General features: G+C 39.8%; 1 protein-coding gene across 1 annotated transcript in view; it reads right to left on the bottom strand.

The window, feature by feature from the left end:
• Positions 1 to 18178, bottom strand: part of LOC126919699 (B-cell receptor CD22) — a 309936-nt gene that overhangs the window by 58273 nt on the left and 233485 nt on the right. The window contains exon 9 of the mRNA XM_050729194.1: positions 14637 to 14909. Within this exon, the coding sequence (XP_050585151.1) occupies positions 14637 to 14909 (273 nt within the window). The remainder of the gene's footprint in view (positions 1 to 14636; positions 14910 to 18178) is intronic.

Genomic DNA, 18178 nt, shown 5'->3' with positions numbered 1-18178 from the left:
TCATCCAGCTTTATACCTGTTTTTCTTCCTTCTCTTCCCTTTTTGTACATAGAACGACAGCTACGAAAATTATGATAGAATCTCGAAAGCTCGTTCGCCGTTGAAAACAACTTTCACGAAGTCGAAAACAAAATTGATCAGTCTGTGTGAAACGGGCATGGAAGGAAACTTTTCGTTCCCGGCCAACCGGTGGAACGAAAAGGAGCTAAGTGGAAAGCGGGAAGAAGGAGCAAGGGGGGGGCTACGACAAGAGCAAAAGGGAGTTAATGCCCACTACATCTGTCAGCCCTCGAGACCGTATAGCGTTCCTATAGAAGTCACGCGACTCGGTGTACCGTGCAAATGTAGCTGTTCACCATGGACCAACGCGAAATTGAAATCTGTTTAGCAGATAATGCTTTTTTCTTTTCCTCGAGGTGAAGGTTTAAACCGTCGACAAATTGATAAATGGCCGATAATTCCAAAAAGACAGTGTGGTACCGAGAAGCGAAATCTCTTTCCGAATGACTAATTGCTAGAAAATTGTGCTTCCGCTAAAACTGTGTTTTCAGTGCAGTAGATTGTTACACACTATCCAATTTCTCAATTAAAATATCTCATTATAAATGAAAATTGTTGTCTAACTGAAAGTTATAAAAACGTCAAAGTTTGCTTCACTTGGTGCAACTTGTTAATTATTTTAAGCGAACTGAAAGTTAATTTAACTCGAACGACTCTTAACTATTTCCAACAACAAAATTTCCCCCTTCGCGAGCATCTTCTTTTAACCTAACGACTGGAAATCAATCGAATATCTCGCGATCAACGCGCTAGAACGTTTCCATCGTCTTTTCCTGCCATTTTTAAATATTCTTCCCGGGCGAAAAACGTGGGAAGAACGAAGGGTAGATAGGAGAACGGAGAACGTGGCGGGGGTGACTGAAAGAGAGACAGACGTGACAGGAATGACAAAAAAGGTAATCTCGACTGACAGAAATCCAGTCACGGGGGAGATCGAAGACGCGACAGAGAGTCATTGACTCTGAGAACTCCCTATATTCTCTTTCGTCATCCCCTTGGGCAGCTGGATGATCAGATTCACCCTTCCACCAGTTATTTTTAAAGAACTTTCGTGTTTAAGTGGCAATGTACCACGATCAACGATCGTAATTCGCTTTAACGGTACTTCATGGCTCGATTATCGCCCTAATCAAACTTTCCTATTGTTTTTTTTTCTGGTTGGATAGCAAGAGAATGAAGATGAAGATCCCCTCCCCATATGACTCACGGGAATGCGATTGTGAAAAAACGAGGCACAGCTGGTTCACCATGGATCATAACGAAAGTTGCAAGCAGAGTTAAAAATATATTTGTCTTCAATTTTCTGGCTTTATTTGCGTTCTCGTTCGAGCAGCCACAGTTTATTATTGCATCGCTTGTTAAAAAGGATAGCTGTTTGTTCTTTCCCCCGACCGTTTCATTGCTCCGTTGTTTTTTCGTTTCGAGAAGATCTCAACCGAAAGCTTCTTCCGTTTCGATCGAACGTTTGTTAACTTTCGAGTAATGAACCGGCGGATTAAAGCAGTAATTCCATCATACGAAGTGGATTATGAAAGTTGGACACTTGAAAATTCCTGTGGTTACGTGGTTGGAACCGTTCGATACTTATCCTACTCTGTGTTGTATTATGTTCATGTGTAAGTACGATAGAATGTTTAATTAATCAAAATATGTATTATAAAAAATTTAATTGGTTCTCATATGTATTAGAAAATACATACAGCTAGTAATTTGTTCGAGATTATGTGAAAAAATTGCCAAGAATTATTGTACATGTTAAAATAATAAGAGGTAACTTTCACGTTTCTTATTGCTTATATCTGTCTCTGACAAAATACGAACACGTTCCTCTCTGCGTTCTACAATATTATCTTTCACATTTTAGTTCTCTTTCGTATTCCAGTCATGCATATGTTACGTTGATGTATTCGTACTACAAGGTACATAAGAGACATATCGCTATCACGTTTTATAAGCAAAATATGTAATTTCTAACAGCAAATTATGAACTACGAAGTTTCCTTTATACCATTAATCAATTTTGTCTTTGCAACGTTTTATATGGGAAAAGTTACCATTATCCGCGTGAAATACAATTGTAAAAACATCGAGCAACGTATTCAACGTCACGTTTTTGGCATGCAATTTACTTTTTAATCATGATCGAACTGACCTTGCAGCCAATAAGTGGTTCCTCTGTGTGGATCGAGGATCAATAGACTACGCTTAATTCTCGAGCGTCGAGGAAAATGCGGCAAGGATGGACCGTCTATTGCCATTACGACGGGGCAATTGATCCTCGTGGTCCAAGGTTTTTACATTGTCTAACGCGACGCTGACAGAGTCGAGTCGTTCATCATCGAATCGCGATGAAGGGATACGCGGCCGCATACGTGTAACGTGGCTCGAAGAAAAATTCCTTCGACGGCCACTCAATCTTGTTTTTTTCCGCTACGACGCCGCACCGCCTGTTGGCAAGTACCGTTCTTTTGGCAGTTCATCGAAACCTTCAAAACGATCGGAGAGGTTTTGACAGATCCGACAAAGCGAAAAATAGTAGATACGTATATTTGTAATTGTGGAGATCTCCTGTGATATGTAAGAATTTTTAAATATACCGTAAATTATATACTACGAAAAGTATTTGCACATTCTCCTATTTTCCAATGAAGCGTCCTTTTATTACACGTTATATTTCGTTTTCATAGTACCCAAGTTTCGTAGTTGTATGAAAGTATCAGTAAATCATACGAAGTTTAGTATACTTGGACCTAATTAATTAACATGTAAATGATATAACAGATACAAATATTTTCTGCGGCTGTAGTAGTTCATGGATTTTTAAATCTTTAAACGTCTCTCCTATCGATTATAACGTGGAGTAATAATGAGATAAAAATTAATTAGCAAGTCGATGAAAAGAAGAAGACGAAGGAAGTACAGAAATATACCGAAGCAGGGTGAAGTAAAATCGGTAAAAGCACGAAAAGGTGGGACATAATTGTAAAACTGCAAAATAAAATATATATATTACATATCGACAGTCCAGTTTTCTATGTGTACGATTGTTCGTTAATGCCGATAGGGAGAGAATATGGCGAGAGAAAAAGCGAGTCCCTAGGTAGTGGAGTATGTGCTCGTGTTTTTCAGAACTAGTCCCAGTTAGGAGACAATTTTTATAGAGAACAAGGGAATTTTACAGTAACGGTTGTGAGAATGAACATTTTAACTATAGAATCCATCCTGTTTTAACACAGTAGCCTCCATTCTATACAAAGCGCCAATGGCCAATACGATTTTTAAATAGATGGAATTGGAATGTAAAAATAGGATAGCAAAATACCAATGAAGAAGTTTAAACAATTAGCAGCTGGTATAACCAAGCATATTTATATGTAATATACTTATACAACTATATATAAAAGCAAGCTTTAAATTCGAATCGTCGACGAATCACTAATTAATTGCAAAAGATATTGCAAATATTGCTTGAATAAATAACAAGCAATATTACTATATTGTCCTAATATTATACTAGATTATTAAATTGCGTTCAACCATTGCATAAACCATTGTAAATATGATATGAAAATTCAAAAAGTATTGAAAAAATCCCACACTGTATTATAAATATTGGTTATATTTGCAATCGTAAGAATTATTAAACAATAAGAATTAACAGCGTCAGTCAATAATTGAAACAATCGAATTTCGATAATAATCAACTCGATAACAAAGAAATTCATATATTCTATTACTAATATAGGGATTTTTATTTTGTATATACTTTTCTTAGAATGATGGAATAGAAAACTATGATTATTTAACTAGAACTATTTCTTAATATATTAATGTCTACAACTACAGCAACTAAATCGATACAACTAATCAATTTCTAACGACAACTCGCAACTCGCAACCCACGTCAACCAACGACAACTACCAACAACCTCTTTTTCCATCAAAGTATTCATTTTTAACGGTTTTCGTACTTCCACCACACACACGTTTTCACAGTCGTCCGTGATTAAATATAATCATGTCTTTTCAAGTACTCACTTTTCTGAGGGGACCAGAGAACTCCCAGCAAGTCCATCGACTTTTTTAAACGATTATTTCACGATACTATACTAATAACCTCACAATCTACATTTTCGGATTCTTCGAATCATAATATCGACGACATACCTGAATCGATGACGCCGCTCTGGGCACTATAACCAATTTCTCCGTGGCAGTCGTACCGTAAACATCGCACTATTCAATCATTCTAGAACATAATTGAACAAGCTGTGTGGATATTCGTGGGTATGTATGGTTTAGGGTTAGACTAGATGCTGTGTGCTAATCTAGATTTTACCGTTTCTGTTGGCAGGTGTGCGTGGGTGGCAATTGGTGTTTTTCTGCATGCATTCTCGTATGTCCAACGGTGGTTAAGATTGGTCCCTAATGTATTACCACATGTGTTCACGTATGTTTAATAATGGATTACTCTATGTATTCGCGTGTGTTTAACCATGAATCAACGCTTGCTTTCGCGTATGTACTCGCGTGATTTCGCGTGCGATTACCCGTTTATTACTCCATAGATTGGTAAGGTTATGCGCATGCGTCCACGAGTGACATCTAGTCTGTTTGTGCAAGACCCCGCGAGTTTCTGGGCACGTTTCCTGCGCATTACGTAGTTTTATACGACTTTATACGCGTCGTGAACTTTTTCGTATATTTTTGTGCGTTTCCGTATGTTATTTTCAATATATTTACGCGTATGCTTCGCAATGCATTTCCAGAATCCTTGAATTTTGTATGCTGTCCTCCGTACGCGTATTGCTGCAAGAGGTGAGTTAATTATTTCTAAATAAGTAAATTCCTGAATTTTTGCATGCGATTGTCCGAACATTTGCGTGATTTCATGCGTATTTCCATCTCCCATTGCGGTTAAATTTCCGATTATATGTTTCTGAATTCTTGTACAACTGTTATGCATATGTGTGCGATTATGTTATTGAAATATCGCTCATTTATGAAATTATATTCAGATTCATATGATATAAACCTCGATATTAATACATAGAAATCAGTTTTTCGGTATTGAGGTTAGAGAAATCTATTTCCTTGGTTATGTTAACTTTTATTGCAAAAATGGCGTCGTATTAGACTCCGAACAATGCTTGCGATATCAAATTAAAGAAAAGATGTCAATCTCGATCGTATCGTGCAAGAAATCTTTTCCATTTATCTCATTTTGGTTAGCTTCTATCGGTTTCGTTTTGGCGGCAATTGCGTGACATTTTCTCAATCCTCGGTATGCATTCGGCGTTGTCGTAAGTGCAATCGTTCGCGCTGAAACACCGTAAGGAAACTTGCTACAACAATCGACGAGAAGCCTGAGATTGCCGCGGGGGAAAATTGTTCAGAGGCTTCGTGACGGTTTCCACGGAATATGTGGCGGGCGTGTACGTGAAAGCGGAATTCCATCAGCAACCACTGGAATCACGACACTTCGAGCGTGTCACCTTTGCGCGTTCAATTATAACGCCATAAGAAGCGTTCTAGCTGTCGACTATTACCAGACGCATGAATTAATAGGCTCGAATGCGATTTTCTGATATTCCTACTTGCACGACGTACATTCAATCGTATTTTTCATCGTTCGACATTATTTTTTAAACACTTGGTCATTGTATTTAGTATTATTTTAGCTAATGAAGCTAATGAAATATTACAAATTTGCTGTAGTATCAAATAATTTTAGAATTCCGATTATTGACGTGTGAAATTTACGTTCATTATCATTGTTAATTGTATATGTATTAGGGAAGTAGTATTACATGGGCTGTGAAATTCTATTATCTGTTCAATGTTGGATATTTTGGGTTAATTATTACAGAATGTCCAGTGATTGTTGGAATTATAGTTATCGATTATATTTATATATTCGCGAAATAATCATATTTTAGACGCAATTAGGAATTTTACATTGTACAATATTTAATTTATTCTCTTTCTAAATGATAATGTCAATACATTTGGAACGATTCTATCTGTATTTTGCGAAGCAACCAGACAATTTCTTGCTATGTAACGTATCAGTCAGATCAATCTTCTTTTCTGTCTAGAAGCAATCGTTAAGTTTCAACAGTATAATAAACCATTTCCGAAACGTGCCTCGAATGGTTCTCTAGAATTATAAATTCTCAGACCTCAATTTCCACGGCTAAAGAGGGCTGTCATTCTGTAACCATCGCGAACCCCTTTTTCCGCAATTAAACATTCCGGGAAGGAAGAGCCGCAAATTTTATTAGCCTCTAAATTTCCTTACGGTCCTGAAAAAGACCCAGGCTCGTTTTATTTTATCGTCCAAGTATCTTCGAGACCGATTATTCCCTCTTCATCAGCGAATTTGCCTGTTGAAACGAGCAACGGCGATGCCTCTGATTTCCATTCAACCGGTCATAACTCCGAATCGACGAATAAAAAGCAACGGAAGAGAAGCTCGTCGAGACGAAGAAGCCGCAAGATTCAGCTTCCTTTAATCATATCGTTCGCGAGCGCGTTCGCTAGCCGCGAAACAGGCCACAAAAGGAGGCCTGGTTAATTTCCGCGCGGAGGGGAAAAGCTGGATGGCGCGTAACTGAAACTTCGACTTGTTGAAAAATTTGCAACGCGCCGTGAGCTATTGCCGTCGACGAGACGAGACTAAACCAAACGAGACGGGAGCAGAAGAGAACGAAAGAGGAGTGTGAGGACCTTTTCACGGCAGAACCGCTTCCTTTCCCTCTTGCTTCCTGCGCTTTGATCCTATAATCAGCCTTTTGTTCCTAGCCACTCTGATACGTTTCCCTTGTAAATGACTCGCTGATTCGACCGTTCCTTTTATTAACCATGCAAATATGAAATCGTGATATCGGTCTTTGCCATGCTTTGCCAGACGTAGCTACGGAAGACGGTTGTTTAGGCGAACAGAAGTTCAACCCTCTTACGATCGTAGCTTGTTACAATGAAATTTTGAGTGAGAATGTTGCGGGAAGGGTGGTTAATTAGAAATTTTACTTGACGATTGTCTGGCAACAATCGAGATTCGAGCGTTCGATTATTCTTTAATGGGAAAACGCGAGGTCGATATTAAAGCAACAATTTTAGATAGGTATCTGAACACGGCAGAAAGTGTTTGAGCAATTTAAATTTAGATTCGAACCACGAGATACCAAAAGACATTATTATACGGAGGATACCGAATAGGGAGCTTAGCGAATAGTCCTCTCGTTCTGTCTCTGGCTTCGTGCTATGGCTTGGGCTTGTTACGCAAGAAAGGGGAAGGAAATTGTTAGCGTGTTAATTTAGCTCGGACGAGTCAAGTGTATTTGCGACGGTAATTTCATTAAAAAGAAGGCGTGCTCGAAGGTACGTCTTATTTTTTCTAAGTAATGTCAGGATTGTATTGATGAAAAAAGAAATGTAAAAAAATATTATATTTTGTTTTTAAAGGAAAAATGTATTAAACTCTTTGTTAGTTCTGTTTGAAACAACGCAAGTCTCGAGGAAAGCGGAAAATAAAAAAAGGTCTCTAAATCATTTTTCCTTGCAACATGTTACGGTATACATACATAGATGGACTAACGTGTAACGTCGATTGAAATTGCAAAGCACACACGTGAATTCAAAGCAAGGAGGTGTACTATCCGCGACCAATGTTTGTGTTTCGGCGGTAACCTGGCGGGATCCAGGTGAAGCAAGATAATCCTCGGTAAAAGCCACTTACGGAGCGGTGTATAGCACTTTAACTTGTTATTATATAAGTTCCCGTGGCGGTGCTTAAATAAGCTTGCGGCCCGGTGAAAAGCAGACGAAAAACGGTGCATGTCTTAGCTCGGCGCAGCGTGAACATTTAACGAACGCTTAACGAGCCGTACGTAACCGAAGAAATAACCTCGGTTGTCGAGCTAAGCAATCCAGTTATCGTCTTCTCCTTTCCCGAGAAACAGCCACGATGAATTGCTGTCTAAAAGTACGTCAATCTACGCACAGATCTTTTTTTTTCCTATCTTCTTTTCCTAAAGTTTCTCTCGAGTATTTTTGTCGAGCGTTCCTTACGAGGAATTCTTCTCTGTTTTTTGGGGGGTGTAAACGAAAGATGTAATTAATAGAGCAACGTTCCTCGCGTTTTAGAAATCGATACTAATGAATTAAAAGCGTGGAGTACGTTTAAAGATACAATTTTATGTAAATCAGATATTCGCGAAGACAATTGAGGAAGTTTTGTGCTCCAATTATTCGTTCTCGCAAGGAAATTGATGAATATTTCCAGGGAGAAGAAAATGAATATCGATTAAAAATTGTTTAGCGATTTCGTTTCACAAAGTACATTGAGAAACAAAGTTAGAAGTCAAGCATAAAGTTTCTGAATACTCGTGAACGAAGTTTTAAATCAGTTTCTGGAAATTAATCTTCGATTAAGATTAAACCTGCGATTCTCCGGTCTTCTGGAAATGATAAATATTAATTACATCTATTGTATGAGTGAACATTAAGGTTTAAATGAAATGATCGTAGCGTCTTCGCAAAAGATATTTCAACGAATCAAGTTTAGAGAAATTAGATCGAAAATACCAGAGTATAACGATGTTCGCGTAAAGCGGCGGAGAAACGTCATTTAGCTGAAATAATTCGAGTGGCCGTAAAGGGTTAATATAAACAGTGATAATTTCAAATGAAAATGTTACAATAGCAAGACTAGGAAATTTTGACCAGCGGAATTAAATTAACGAATATTTAATTTCGCATAGTAGACAGTTACTGCTTTTTCTCCTTAAAATATTTCTTCGATATCGTATACCGTTAATTAAAGTGGAAAGAAAATTTGGAGAAACAAATTTACAACGATATATCACAGCGAGTAAAATTCCTAGTTTCAATGATCTTGACTGTTTTCGGAAACTGCATCCTTTTCGAGTTTCATTTCACGGTACGAAACGAGCGTCCATAAATCAGCAAGTGTCTAACTTGATTTAATCAACGACGGGTTACTAATTTTCCTCGAATTACTCGTGAAAAGCGTTCAACTGCAAATTTCCCGAGAACCTTAATTAACAACAGGTTGTTTAATCTTTCGTGACTCGCGACGAAAATTCGTTATAATTCCCCTCCCTCTCTCTCTCTCTCTCTCTCTCTCTTACTATTTCTCAACCTTTTTCTTTCATTCGTTTCCTTTCCTCCCATTTTTCTTTCCTTTAAAAAGATTTTAATCCCAAAACTCCCGCTCGTCTAATGATAAACGACCACGACCATGTAAAACTGCGAAAGTGTGTCCCGTGCAGGCAGCAGTTCGCAATTTCGTGGGGAAATTATCGCGAACGTGTCGTAGAGTTCCAGAGAGCCAACTAACGTAAGAACCAGGAGCATAATGTAGTTTTATTGCGGCCACAATTCGGTCCAACACGAAACTTCTCCTTGCTCCTACGACTTCTTCTACATTCTCGAATATTTTGCAACTGTTTTTTCTCGAAACGTTTAACTGAACCATCTCGCTAAAGAAGAGAAACGGTTTTTCTTCCGTAGGATCATAGAATTTTCTTGCGATAACGAATTCGAAAAAACACGTTCGCTATGTTTTTCGCACGGAGGAAAAACGCGATTTTCTACGAACGAATAACTCGGGCAAAGTCAAGAACCGCCAACTTTTGAGAAATACATGGAACACCGATAAGAAATATTGACTGCAATATTTATAAAAGCGGATCTCGGAATCCAAGTGCATGTTATCCAAAGCATATTCGTTGCACGCTTCGTTCTACGCGCGTGGGTTTATGAAATAGGTATAAAAAAAAAAGAGAGAGAAAGTAAATAACGAATATATTATAAATTACAGTAATTTATCGCGCCGTTCGATATTTTTCTATTCGTTTATTTTTAATACATTTCTAATATTAATCTACTTTTCGCAAAGTTTACCAAAGCGTGTACATATCAAAGGGAAAAAATGAAATAAGCGAGAAACCTTGTTGGAAGTCAACACTGGGCAGTCATAAAAATCGGAACTTGACGTTTTATATAACCAACAAACTTCGCTGTATTTTCCCCACGATATTCTTTTCATTCCACGTATTCCAAGAACGTACAAAATTCGCCGGTCTCTTCGATGTTTGCACAGAAAATCGATAATTTGCAGAAGGAATTAAAATGGTTCGTTCGGTTGTTTTTCCAACTCGCAACAAGAAGAGAAGCAGAGGAAGAAAAAAACAAGCGGAGAAATCGAGACAATTCGCGATAGGATGATTCCCGCGGCGTCCCCTTGTTCAATCCAGGGAAACGATTTTAAAATCCCGAGGATACCGTTCGACTGGCTGAGCCCCTTACACGCACGAGTTGCCTGAGCTGCAATCAATAAGAAGTCGAGATTGCTTCAGCGATTGCCTCGGGCTGGATAGCAAGCAAAGGCTTCCGCAGACCGTAGAATGAGAAAAGGCCAACGATTGCGGCTTGCAAAGAAGAATCTGCATTTATCATCGATGTGTAAGCAACGTGGACAAAGATAGTGCGCGGAATGCGCTCTGTGACGGGTATTAAAGAAACGTTCGATCGGTTTGGATCTGCTACAATACTTTACATCGGAAATTTATGCGCAAATGCTGAGATTCAAACGTTAAAGGATCGTACCTTTGGTACTTTTAATTACATCTTTTCAGAAATTTAAACTTTCCGATTTTGAAATTTAAAAAGATTTAAAGTCTTTCGCTATTTAGCTTGCAATTTACGTTTGAAAATTTGAAAACTCTCTTGTATAATAGTTTGGTAGGATATTAACAATATTATTTTTGTCGTCATCAAATCTTGCCTTTCTATCGCGTCAACGACTGATTGACATTTAAAATCTTCGTCATCGCGAATTTAATAAATATCCTATCGTCAGACGAATTACATTTTAAAGAATTATTTAGTTAGTTACCTGATTCGAAGGTAGAATCTGACGTAAAATATTTGGCTAGAGGGAGAAATTCATTACTAAATGCTGTTGGTTTCAACTCTCTTACCAAGCCGGCACTCGGCATACAAACTTATAATAGTCGATTCCATTAACGATTTGGTTTTGAATCAGATTCTAATACCCCGGGAAGCGTACACTGCTTTTCCACCCGAAGTGTTGGACGTTGACCCTCCATAATCTGTCAGAAACGACAAACGATCGGTTTCCGTTTCGAACTACTTTACCTAGAGCTCGGCGAAAGAACGGAGAAGTTAAACGTTCTCAAAGTTTCCTGTCTTCTCGCTCCTCTTGCCCGACATCCGCTCGGTTCTCGTTCTTATAATCCCGCGTCATTTTCATTCGCGGCTATCCAACTCTCCGGACAAGGAGTCGCGAAGAACATTCTTATTAAGGTCGGATTATCGTGTTCTTCGGGTATACGATGCTTGAATCGCAATTCGTATGTTTGCGATGCTGCTTCTTGTTATATCATCGACGTTTTATAGTCTTGGAAAAAGGAGATGTTACGCTACCTCACAGATACTTTGTTTCCGATGGTCGTAAAAGTTGTATCCTCGAGATTAGATGCGAATTAAACCATAGAAATATCAGGAAGGATGCAAAACGTGCAATAAGGTAGGTCGAGTTTGGATAAAGAAGAACGTTGATTCTTGTTTTAGACTTTATCGCGATATTTCATTCGTACATTATTTTTGTACAACTGATTTCTTGTTAATTACGAACTTGTTTATTTTATACCGCGCTGCGAGTCGAATACGTCGAAAATCATCTTACACTTGGAGCAAGTTCTTACATGGTTTCTTGTTGTCTAGTCTACAACTGGAAACCTCGTTCGTTCGGAGAGAAAACGAAAAAATTTCAAACGAGAAAACCAGAAAAATAAACCCTAGGAAATCCTCTTTCTTCGGCAGAAATAAACTACGAGATTTTAAACACTGCTATCCTTTGAAACATAAACTAACCGTATAACGGGAACAACTTAGAATCGTTTGACAATGTTAAAACCATGAAACTATCGTAGTTGCAGAATTTCCAACGTGTAGTCGGGAGATTCAGTTTCTCACCCCCTTAAAATGGGCGAGGATCATTTCGACAGGACATGGTGCGTACGAAACAGCCTTTACGACGCACCAATTCCCATTCCGCGTCATAAACTTGTTTTCCGCGCCCTTACCAGGGGAAAACGGGTCTTCCAATATACACGCGCATCCCACCTATGTTTCTACACATAGCAACGCGCATTTCCAAGATCAAACAGAAGTCGCACGACGACGAAGACCCTACTGTTGTTACCATTCATTCGACTTTTCTCTTTCCCTCTCATCCAAGTCTACCCTTCGAGAAGTCGAATATCCGTCATTCCGAAGAAAGATACTATGGGGGAACGTGACCATTCAAGTGAAAACGACCAGAACGTCGATTTTCGGATTTATTCAAAATTCTTGTTTCTTACGACGGGATTTTTAGATTGGACGTTTTCGGGATTACTTAAAGTTTCTATTTTACAGTCTTTGGACGAGGGATTTTTAGAACTGCCTCGATTCTTGGATAAATGATTTTTCAACTACAAACTTTTGGAATTATTTTGATCCTTGTTCCTTTTAACACGGTTTCTACATCGAGCGTTCTTGGAATTATTTGAAATAACGATTTAGATGCAAAGGCTTCTAATTGCAAAGATTTGAAAATTTTGCACTCGAATTTGACATTTTTAAAGCTCACAGATATGTTAGAATTACCTCGGTTCTTGTATGTATTTTCTCTAAGTAAGAGACATGGAGAATTTTTAATTTTTCAGGTTATTTAAATTCCCGCGTTATACGATCACTGTATTAAAAATTCTTGGAATTATATAAATTCTCGATCCCACTATTCACTGATCAAGGATTCCTGCAATTACTACGAGGAATTTATGCTATACATAACTCGGAGAATTATCGTGGAGCAAAGTTAGCGGTATAACAGTGGTAGAAACAAGATAATTCCATTTGACGATCGTCAAACGTCGACGATCTGTCGTAGCAAGTTCAATTTCGTTCGCCGTCCATTCTTAAGCTCGTTTCACACTGATTTAATGACCGCGTTTATCCCGCTTTAATTAATTTTTCTCCTACAGGCAATTTATCCGGGTATTTAACGACGCGAGCGCGTCGATTGATTTCTCAAAGAAGCTGCTGCTCTTCGGTTGAAAATTCGCTTAATGTCGAGTGGAAGAATGCGTTCATGGAACAACAAACTCACCGCATATTGCATAGCGGAGGAAAGAACACGTTTTCCTCGGTGTTACGCGCGATATATCGCCGGAGAAAGGAGGAAAGGAAAAACCATCGGTTGCAGCGCATCGCGAAGGACGATAATAATGTTACAAGAATGAAAAAAGTAAAAGAAGAGGAGAGAGAAAAAGGAAGGAAAAAATAGAAGTGGATGTAGAACGTACGGTAGAAAATTCTAATTCTCTCGTCTCGCTTTTCCTACGTGGGTTACTCGTGTAAATATTCCAAAATACAGAAAAAATATACAACAGTCGCGAGTACACGAAAAAAGGGTTTAATGAATATGAACAATTTAAAAGAGGCCGTTGGCTAATGGTTATTTACACCACGGAGTAAAAAAAACGTTGCTGGTTTCTCTGACGAGAGAAACGTTCGCGCGTTCACGGGAGAAAATTTGGAAAAATAGGTAAACGATTAAGCTGAAAGGAGCGAAGACGAAAGGCAGGAAAAGTGGTCTACGAGAAAGTAGTCGTTCAAATTGGCGGACTCGGTCTGCCGAGGATCAAACGTAATTTATCTAAAGTGCGTTCATAAGTCTTGCAATTAGGTGGTTGTCGAAGGGCGCACGCGAGCAATTATTGGAGAAAATTGGATAATTCCATTGAGGCGGTACGAAAGAGGGTTAGTCTCATGATAGTGACTAATGACGATAAGCTTTGAATTAGCCGCCCTCCTGGTAAATTAACCCACTCCTTCTCCGCACTGATTATCGATGGTTTCCGTTATTCAAGGTCGTCCTTTGTTTTATTTAAATTAAACTTAATCCAACAGGATCTACCGCGTTTTACCAAATTAATCGTATTAAAGGAACGATGATATTATTTTTCACATGGGTAGGGAGGAGCAGATTTATATTTCCTTAAAGAGGAAAGGAGTAAAGGTTCTCCTTAACCCGGTAACTAGGTCGTTCATTAGTCGGAATCTTCTATAATCGCAGACTTAAAAGTTAATCGCTAGAAATTAATTTGATGAATTTCAATGCATTCCGATCATAAACATCGTATAACGATACGTTGGAAACATAATACGCTAAGAGAATAAATTATTACACCGAGATATTATTAACAATTCGAGTAAGAAACCGATTCATTTCCTCCAGTTAACCTGATAATTGATCGACACTTATTAGAATAAATACAAATAGTACAGGAGTAGAATAAACCTACGCTTATTGCCATAAGTAGCAATGGTCCATCTCATGTCAGACAAGCGAGTCATCGATGCCTTTAATCAGACATCGTGATCTTAAGAATTCCAGACTTTTAATCAAAATAATAACAATAAGAGGAAGAACGACGATGAAACAATAGGAATAATCGTAATGGTATATCGAGACTTACCAGTGACCTTGATGTGGTAGGGTAGTTGAGCACGCCAGGTGTCTTGCATTTTTCTGTCAGGTGCGACGCAGCGATACTCGCCAGCTTCCTGGTAAACGACTCGACTGAGAGCCAATGGACCGGGACCACCGACTGGATCCATTCCAGGACCATGTCCCCAACAACCACCGTCGCACTCCAGAGTCACCGCGCCCCCGATCTGAACTTCCATTTTTCGGGAATCGGTGGCCTCGCCGTTCAACGCTTCCGCTTCCGTTTCCATGTCTGGATCATCTAAACGATGATTTGAACGATAAATGTTGACCAGGAGAGTGAAATAAAAGCAATGGAAACACAGGTAGAGATAGATAGAAACGCGTAAAGATTTATTTAACAAATGTACGAAATTAGACAGAGCACGATAACGTTTCGAATTTTCGAACCATCGAGTCTTCAAACTTATTATACGCCAAGTTTCTTGCTACGTTCGTTCCAAACTTCCCATCCGTACAATTTAACGTGGAAAATATATTTTCCACAAAAGTGCCGCCTTTGGATATTCGCTACAGGGTAAAGGAAATTACAGATTTCAATTTTTCCAATGGCCTCGACATATCAGAGGCGAGCGCGTGCTCGCGATTCTCGGGCACGCGACTCGCATTCGTATCCAAAGGTATTTTAAAGCGATCCTGAAATCCGACCGGTCGTTGTCATCGATAAGAACGAGGTGGCCGCGCATCAGGAATCGCACGCACGTACCGGGAATAAAGTTCAAAGTAGAAGTGGCGTACCCACGTGTGATCTTCGGGAGAAAATCTTTCTGCGGGAGAACGAGGGCAAGGGAAGATAGGACGGACACCGATGACGCTCGCATCGGTGTACCTTTCCTTTCCCAATTCTACCTACGGAATTATATGTGCGCGATCGTTTGCTCTGCTGCGAGCTAACGCTATGTCCACAATTACGTGGAGAAAGGGTGTCGAGGGGTTGGTGATGTCGCGGCCGGGCTATCTTCTCTCTGAGAGGAGAATTAGAACGTCGGTAGATAGGGTGGAATTGGTTGGAGGGAGAGGAAGAGGGAAACAAAAGGAAGAGAGGAAAGAAGGGCAAAGAGGCGGGCGAAACGGAACCGATGGTGGGGATAGTCGGAGGGGATGGAGAAAGAGAGCAGTCCTTTGAGTTAGCAAGCTGATCCTCTGGCTCATCCTATAACAAAACAAAGGGATCAAAGTGGTGGATGCGACGATAGGAGGCTTTTACACCCTCCCTCAAGCCCCGGTCGGCTCGTTGGCTATACCTCGTTTGTCTTGTAGTTTGTTCGGAATTTTACAGCAAACACAGTCGTGACGCTATAACAAACAGCGGGTATACTGCGAGCAGGGTGGGAGATTAAGGGGTGAAGGGAAGAGTTTCCACTTTTTCTTTGTTAGCCTCCTGAATGCACGCGCGTTCGCGAATGCTCGAGTGTACGGAGAATCTCTGTTTTTTAATGGCGATTCTCGTTACCTACGAATTTGATCTATCACCGGAAATTCCGACTGACGCGCGCTTTGATCCTCGATGCGGGCAATTCTGTCGCGATTCACCGCATCGATGGGATGCATGCGTCGTGATCTCATGTGCGTTGAACCGATTCGTCGTTCATCGTGGAAAAATATAAAAATACTCGAGCCTATTGTGCCACCCATCGACGTTTTATCTGCTGCCGAACAATTTTCGACAGGAGTTTTCCCGGGATGTTTTCGAGCCTCGATGAATTGTAACTTTTTTACATTCTGGATTTGAAATCTACATACGTAGATAGTTTGTTCTACATAAATACACCTCGTGCGATCTGACACGTTGCAATTGAAATATTATCGATAGTAGAAGCTCGTTGAAGAGATCTTTAAAACTAAAGCATTCTTCAACGTTTCTGTTTAACGATCGATCCGCAACTATTCGTCTTTGAAACTATACGTAACTTCAACTTTGTTGTTTGTTACACCGTCGAGTAAGTACTTTGGATGTCGATTGTTGGAAGCCCGATTGCTTTTGACTCTTTGTAATGTATTATATTTCACGACTGATTGGTAACTAAAGTAGGCCAACCAAACTGCTAACTAACCACTACCTTTAGAAGGTATCTCGACCTCTAACCGCGTCTTCTTCGGATACCTAGCGTATCCGATGACGGTCAGAACTTTAGCTGTAGCACGAGCATCCCCGAAATCCAGAAATTTACAATGATACGTACTATGTTTCAATTTTACAAATTTAGTCGAACGTTCGATTTCGATGTTTCGCTTTTGCTAAACACGACAGCAATCACGGAAAGCGACCGCCTAGCATCGAGAATCAATTTCCTAAACAACACAATTCGATCGATCCGAGCGTTTCCGAAATCCACCGTTCGCTCTCTCCGCCACTCTGAAACGTACGTTATCTATGATTGCACGAAATTGGTGTTCGCCGTTTAAAATCCTGCTAGACGTTATCCACGGATAAGTAATCCGGCCAGGAGATTCGAACAGGACGCGGTTGCGCTGTAATCGATAATTCCTTACAGGGGATGGCTGGTTTATAGGTGCACTCGAGCCATCTAAATTGCGTAGAGATTAGGTGCTCGGAAACCCGTATCCAGGATCCCGTCGGTCGACGGTGCGAGCGGAAGCTGGAGCTGAAGAGGCGGAAAGGGGCAGAGGAAGTGGAAAAGGAGGAAACTCGAAGGTTCGAGGGGGACTCTGCCACCCTCTCCTCTCTTCCACGGGTTATAATGGCAAGATGGAAGGTCGTACGGGGTCCAAGGCTGGGTAGGAAATTTGCAAATTTTCACGACAGGGCACGGATAATTTCCGGTTGGCTCGGTGGTTTCCGTACTTGACAAATGACTGTGGTTTCCGGTTATCGGCTGCGACGACCGCCATCCCTCTTGCATTCCGAATTAGCGAGAATGTCTGTTGCTCTTTAGGAGAGGCGATACTCTTTTCCATGTTCGGTCCACGATTACCTACTCTTCTCCTTTGCATTTCTATGGATCGCGATTTCCTCGAAGGTATTTACTTCCCGAGTGAAACGTTTTTCCGTGATATTTGTTGCTTTATGGTTTTTAATGCTTTAAATATTCTAATCTTTTTCTTTGACATTTGTTGCAAATCGTTGCATTTAAAAAATGCGTTTTTTCGAACTATACGGTATTTGGTAAAAAATAGCGTTCAATTTTATATCGGTATGGATTTGTTAGATCGATCAAGTTTCAACGCGGTTCTTGCGATAGCAGCGTTCCTTTTAACGAATAAAAGGTTTCGCAGAAGACAAATATTTCGGTGCATAAACGATGAAGTAGCAACATTTATCTCATTCGATCGTAATATAAAATGGTAAATTATCTCTTCAGGAGCAGGCAATACGCGTAGACTGGAAAATGGATTTTCTGTCGAAATTTTAAGGCAATTTTGAATCGCCTTTACCACGGCCGTTTAATAACATAAATCTTCGCCGATGACGCAAACATATCGCATTTCGAAGACTCGGTGGATCGTTTCGACGAACGAGACTCCCGATTCAATCGCTCTCATAACTCA

Source organism: Bombus affinis, chromosome 8 (assembly GCF_024516045.1).
Source record: "Bombus affinis isolate iyBomAffi1 chromosome 8, iyBomAffi1.2, whole genome shotgun sequence".
Lineage (NCBI taxonomy): Eukaryota > Metazoa > Arthropoda > Insecta > Hymenoptera > Apidae > Bombus > Bombus affinis.
This window is presented reverse-complemented; position numbering and strand designations above follow the sequence as displayed.